This window comes from Gossypium raimondii, chromosome 4 (genome assembly GCF_025698545.1).
Source record: "Gossypium raimondii isolate GPD5lz chromosome 4, ASM2569854v1, whole genome shotgun sequence".
NCBI classification, from domain to species: Eukaryota; Viridiplantae; Streptophyta; class Magnoliopsida; order Malvales; family Malvaceae; genus Gossypium; species Gossypium raimondii.
The window spans coordinates 48,867,883-48,874,890 of record NC_068568.1 but is presented as its reverse complement, the minus strand read 5'-3'; the positions used below and the strand labels follow the sequence as shown (position 1 = coordinate 48,874,890).

Sequence of the window (7,008 nt, the reverse complement as noted above, 5' to 3'; positions counted from 1 at the left end):
ATGATTGGTATTTGTTGTGTTTGTATGATTTATGTTTACATCGCATGTTATTATATGATGATTTATGACTATATAGTTGCTTTGGCAACAACTATAGCATTCCATAACTCAGACCTAGCAATGGAGTCAGGTTTTTGCATATTTGTATATTTTCCTCACGTGGTTTTTGCATGTAAAGCAAAATAAAAGCAAATATTAGCTCACTTGTTGCCTAATGTTTAACTAATATTAAGCGGTATTACATGGTCGGATCGTAATACAAAAAGACAGCTTATATTAGTATACAAATCTAAACATGTCCTTAGTCTAATCGGAAATGAGCAAACCGATTGAAAGACTAATATGTAGTCTATCAAGTCCAATTGTGGAGTTGTTTTGTCTTGGGCATCAGAACGTATGGCTTCCAGAAGATAGAGACATAGATGTGACTGACTGGACTAACAGTACATCGAACTAGACCCAAGCAAAATAGATCATGGATCCGTTTATGGATTTATTCACTTGTGACGTTCATAGTCTGACATACCTTAATCCTGAATGGATGATGGACAATGTACGCTTAACTCGTATAATTTGATGAAAGTAAAAGTCTGAGTTCAAATAGATAAGGAACCAAAAGCTGGTGCGTTAGGTATACGACTTCTACAGTATGTAGCATTATTCACACTAGTGGAATTCATAGCCTAAGACATGGGTAAATGATATTCTTTCATTGGCATTACATGATAGATGAAAAGTAAATGTGATCATAGGTCGTTCGTCTTTATGATGAATGAATTAATTATTATTTGATAGTTGTCGAAACCACTTTTTTGTAAAAGGGGTCGACTTTGATTTTGAAAATGAAAATGAACATGGGAGTCGCCACCAATCCTTTTTGATGAGGTGGGATCGGGTCACCACGAAAAATAGTTGTTTTTAATAAACGGTTTGATTTATTAAAACAATGATTTCGGTCTACGGAATTCAAAAAAAGGGTTTGGGAGTCGGTTACATACGAGGAAGGATTAGCACCCTCGTAATGCCCAAAATTAGTACCTAGTTGATTAATTAGTGTCTCAGTGTCGAAAATTGAAAACTTTGAAGAGATTTAAAATACGATCCTTTGTTAAAATCGCTTAATTGAATTTTTTTAGAAAAGAGTGTATTTCACGTTAATTGAGAAAAAGAATTATGTCTCGTAAGTTAGGACACAATGTCTTAAATCTCCGAAACGAGAATAAACACCGAAAGTTTTATTATTTTAAAAGATATTCGATTATCTCAGTTTTAGAAAAGAAAGCATATTCCGTAAGTTAGAACACGATCTTTTATTAATTCCTGAGATTATTAAAAAAAACTTATGTTTAAAACAGGGTTCGTGTATTCAGGTTTATCGAGAAAATTGAAACCTCGTAAGTTAAGGAACGACCTTTCGAATTCCAAAATACGAAATATTGATTATTAAAAAATTTGATGTATCGAGTAAAGATTAATATAACACGAATTGGTAGTAAAAACGTAAAAATAAATTACAGTGTTAATATGCATAACAAAATAATAAATGTGTTAATATGAATGACAATAAGAAAGACGAAAATAGAATAAAACGTAAAACAAACAAACTAATAAAAATAATAATAAGTAAAAAATTAAAAAAAGACTAATAATGAACAAATGAATAAATATATATTATGTAAATTAATAAAATAAAATAAAATAATAATGATAATGATAGCATTAATAATAATACTAATAATAAATAATCTAGAGTTTGAAAGTATACAAAAGATATAAATAAATAATAAATAAAATGATAATAATAAAAGTAATGATAAAAAACATAAAATAAGTGTATTAAAATAATAATAATAACAAGTAAATAAACACACACAAAAAAGGAAATATAATAATAGTAATACTAAAATTAAATTAATTAATTTAATAATATAATAACAATAATAACAAAAAATGGACTAAATCGAACTTTTAAACGAAATTTTGGGTAAAATCAGGAATATAAAAAAGGGAAGGACTAAGCTGAACATGCGAATAACAAGGGACTAAATGGAAAATTCTCCTTTCTCCTCCAAAATGGCGTCGTTCAAACATGGACTAAAATGTAATCGAAATAAATCATAGGGTAAAAATTAGAAATAAAAAAACTTAATTGTGAAACGATTAAAAAGCGGAAGGGCCGGACGCGCAAATAGTCCCTTTGTTAAAAACACGAGGATCCTGCGGAGTCTGTCAGGTCAGCGCACAGGTCAAGCCAAAACGGCGCCGTTTGGGGGTTTAAGGCAACAAGCCAAAACGATGCTGTTTCTTACCCCTATTTAAGTAAAAAACTTCCCATAAAAATCATTTCATTCCCCTTTCTTAAAAAAAATCTGAAAATCCTCTCCCCTCTCTCCCTCTGGCCGAAGCCTAGAATCCGACGAAGAGGGGCCACCGTGGCTCCGCCACGCCTCCGCCATGGACAGTGGTCGGACACCCCAAGTATGATTCCTCCTCTTTTTTTGTATATTTTTTTATATATTTGATATATATATATATATATATACACATATACAGTTTTTAACAAAAGAAAAATAAAGAAAAATTTTAATATGAACAGTTTCAAAAACTGGAAAATAAAGAAAATAAAAAGGACCTTTTACAAGTTTCTACTTTGTTTTTTTTTCTTCAATTTGCTCTGTTGCTTTTTGTTCTTTATACTTGAATCTGTTTTTTATTGTATTCAAGAAAATTCAGAAACAAACTACAATGGTTTATTATGGCTTATATAGCCATTTTTACAAATTTTTAATCTATTTTTTTATGTTGTCACTACTGCTTTTGATCTTTACAGGGGGCGGTGCAAGTGGAGGGCGGTGCTGACAGAGGTGGCAGAGGCGGCGATAGACTTCGGGGCGTGAGTGTGCTGACATGGCATGAGGAGTGGCGCAAGGCATTAGGGTTTTAGTTTTTTTTACTGAAACTGAGTTTCGTTTTGGGCCAATGGGCCGCCTAGGGTTTTCTGATTTGGGCTTGTATTTGAGTCTGTTGTTTTTTTGTAAATGGTCTATCATTGTAATTTGGACTGTGGACTTTAATATTTTATTTTATTTATTTATTTTATTTTATTTTTTTGGTTTTTGTTTAGGGCCCGGGCAAAATTGGGCCCTTACAATAGAAATTGTCTTTTCCTGAAGGAAGATGTAATGATTATCATGAGATAAAATAGGATCATATTGGGAGAGTGAATTTTTCCCCAAAAGATTAAGGATATTCTATTAGGGTAACACACTTATGACAAGGTCATTGGTTGAGCATTGATCGAGTTGTTTTCGTAATGGTATGTCATTAGGGAGAGCTTAGTCATGATACTATAGTAGAATGACTTCGTGACTAAATGAGCTTATAATTAATAGGCAAAAAGATGGAACTTAATTATAAATTATTTGAGCCTTAATCACATCTGTCCAATCGGTCTCTCCGCTAACTCATTGAAACCGGAAATGAATTGCATGTTGAATCAAATGAACAAAAATGGATAGAAATGGTAATGTTAGAGAAATGAGAAATATTCGAAAATAAATGTGGTTTTCTCACTAAGTATGAAAATAACCTGAGAATTAATTTATGGTTTTTCGAATAATTAATTAATTGAATTTCGAAAATAGAATTAAATTAATTGGTCATTGTGAATCCGTTGAATGTAGAAACATTAAATATATTTTCTCTTAGATTATTTTAAGGTAAAATTACCATGATTTTAAAGGAATTAGAATCGGGTTGAGAAAATTATTTAATTGATAAATTTATTTAAGTCTTTAAATTAATTTATGATGTTTATTTTAGAAAATAGAAAAGCATGTATTGGTTTGGATTGAATTATAAAGTGTTGGGTTAAAACTGTAAGAAGTACTTATAATTGATTCAATACGGAGAGGCCTAAAAGTCTCTCATGTTAATATGTGGGATGGAAAATACAATAAGGCTAACTATATAACTTTGAGATATTATTATTTTGCATAAAGTAGTGGAAATCTATTTTCTAGAATAAATTATATTTTCTGGGAATTACAATTTCACGGGTTTCTATTAAAAAAAGATTTTTGCTTTCCCACTGAAAGTAAAAAATAATAATTTTTGGTTATGTGTTTGATTCAAATTCGTTTGAACCACACTCGAATCATTTCATGGTATGAGAATAGTGGTGAAGGTCATTCGGTTGAAAGCCGGGAATGCCAATGATCTGTCTAACCCAAAACACTTGTGCGATTTTGGGAAAAAAATTATTGCTCTAAATATCACAAATCGGCTCGGTTTTCAAAATTTTATTTTTCTGTTGTGTAAGAAAACTATTTTTGAATCGGATTTTTTCCAACAATTATACCCCTACCTCGGTTGGGACACGTGATAGCATGAGAAGTGGCCTTAAAGACACCCGCGGATGACTCCCCGTCTAATACCATCTAGTTGGTCACCTAATGAACAACCACCCACATGCCTCACACTGTCAGTAGGAAAGCCACCCTCCATCAGGCCACCCGCTTTTAGTGGTATGCTGTTATCCCCAAGAGGGGACCACTAAGGGACTACTGAGGCTTAACAATCTCGTACTATCTCAACAAAAGAAATGTTAAAGCAAGCTCACACAGTACTATGCTTGACAATAATAGATATATAATGAATCTACCACCTGGCTGATCACATCGAATGGGCCACCATCCATACTATCGATGATGTGTCGCTATCAGGAATGGAGACCTCCACCCACAAAAGATCTTTTGGCCCTTAAAACCCTAAGCACTCCCCAATTCTCCTCCTCCCCTAAATACTCCAGCTCTTCGCCTATAACAAGTGAACCAATGTCCTCATTATTACCATCGTCTCCTCCTTAGTTCCTTGTTGAACACTAATATCAACCCTCCTTAAAAAAAGAGAAGAGTTTGATAGGATTTCAACGTCTAACCTTGCATTTAACTTTGACCATATTCTTTATCGTATTAAATTGGAAAGTTAAACAATCCTAAATTAGTTTTTAAAGCAATCTATCTTTGTCCGAAACAAGCAGCTTTTGATTAAATCATGGACCACGACAAGTGCTCATTTATTAGGGCTTTGCTAACTCGTAACCAATATATCCTCACTGCTCAACTGTTTTTCCTCATTCGGATTAAAATGGACGGTCCACATTAACCCACTTCATCTGCCTCATCAATGAACCAGATTCTTCCAAAAAATTATTAGTAAGCTATAGCTACCCTATTAAATTCCCCCACTCAATCCATCCACCAAAGCTGCTCTTCTCAATATATAATAGCTTTCATCACCATTATCATAATTACCAAAGTTATATTATATTATTCGCATTTAGAAGGGTTGGATGTCAATATGTTTTTTTTTTTTTTTAAATTATATGCACATAAAATCTTAAACACAAACCCTTCGAGGAAGGACATGCAATAGGAAAATAAAATCTCAAATATATTAATTACTGAAACAAAACAAGTCCCCACTTCATTAAAATATTTGGTATTTATTCTTTTCTTGAATGATAATAAATTTGAAAATTTTGATATACTAAAATGATTTAGTGCATTCAAAGATTTTTATCTCCCTTTTGATACGATCTCTCTATGAGACAAAACTTTAATATAATTATATATATATATAAAATGACTGGAGCCTTAATTATATTATATACCACTAGACTAGACTAAAAGAAGTCATTCGGCCTTGAAATATTCTATTCTGAGCATTTACCAGGCTTCAACTTCGGATCTTGAGCCCTCTTTAGAAATTAGAGATCTACTAAGTTTAGCTGACAACGCACACACCCACCCATCAGTCCCCCAAATCAAAATGTTGAGTGACAGTAAGGGCGAGGAGCTTCAGCATCAGAAAGGCCTCCAAATCAAGCAAGATGACAAGTTCTTCAGCAGGCTCATGTCTAAAGAAACTTCAATGGCTAACTCTTCTTGCAGGGTCTACTATGGCGGAGCTTCGGGTGCTGTTCCATTCATGTGGGAATCACACCCTGGAACCCCAAAACATCCTTCATGTGACACTGCTATTCCTCCTCTTACTCCACCTCCTTCATATTATTCCTCATTCAACTCCAAATCCAAGCAGACAAAGGGCTTGAAATCCACCCTTTTGAACTCTATCTTTCCCAGGCTTATCACTGCTAGGAAATCCCAGGCTTCCCCTTCTTCTTCTTCTTCACGCTCTTCTACATCATCTTCATCGTCTTTATCACCATGCTCGTCGTTGCATGATGCTGGTTCTTCACCATTGCCTAAATCTTCAATTAATCGAAAGCTATTTCATAGGCAGATGAGCTATTTTTCATGTTCGAGGTCGCCAGTTCATAGCTGCATGGATGATGATGATCATCATCATGAAAATGAAGGGCTTGGATCACCAACTTCGACATTGTGTTTTGGGGTTAAACCAAGAAACCTGAATGTGTTTAAAGGATGTCAGTCAATGATAAACATGAAGAAAGCATTGCTCTCAATGGTTAGCCATGGTTCAGGTCAAGGTACTAGTAATTAATTTAAGCATTGCCTTTGACTTTGAATTATGTTCTTAATTTGTGGATTTTCCCTTCTATTTTTCTTCTTCTTTTGGTTTTGGTTTTGGTGTATTTGTAGAGAGGTGCTATTTATTTCTACTCTTTGCCTCCACTGTTTCAGATGTATGATTGTTGTGTTTGGGCTATCAAATTTTCATCATTGAACAGTTTGTTCAAACTCATCATCATCCAATGCTTGCCATTGTGATATATATAATAAGTAAACATTTATCATATTGTTTATGTAATTATGTACCAATTAATGCATGGCTACCGACAATTTTTATTTATTCAAGGTTCCTTGATGAATATATAATTAACAATATGCAATTATATCATCACAACTTCAATCTTTTTTCTTTCTGAGAACATTTGTGTTAGCTTAGCTTATGCCTATAGGCCCTCATTTAAGGACTATTTAATAATTTTAAAAAATAACTTCAAAGTAAATATGCTAATAC

At 33.2% G+C, this 7,008-nt stretch overlaps 1 protein-coding gene across 1 annotated transcript; it reads left to right on the top strand.

Moving 5' to 3' along the window:
• Positions 1-5,585: 5,585 nt before the first annotated feature.
• Positions 5,586-6,781, top strand: LOC105780682 (uncharacterized). The gene has a single exon (XM_012605159.2). The coding sequence runs from the start codon at positions 5,833-5,835 to the stop codon at positions 6,526-6,528; it is 696 nt and encodes a 231-aa protein (XP_012460613.1). The 5' UTR covers positions 5,586-5,832; the 3' UTR covers positions 6,529-6,781.
• Positions 6,782-7,008: the final 227 nt, after the last annotated feature.

Coding starts and splice junctions, on each gene's coding strand:
- LOC105780682 (XM_012605159.2), top strand. CDS start 5,833: ATGTTGAGTGACAGTAAGGGCGAGGAGCTTCAGCATCAGAAAGGCCTC.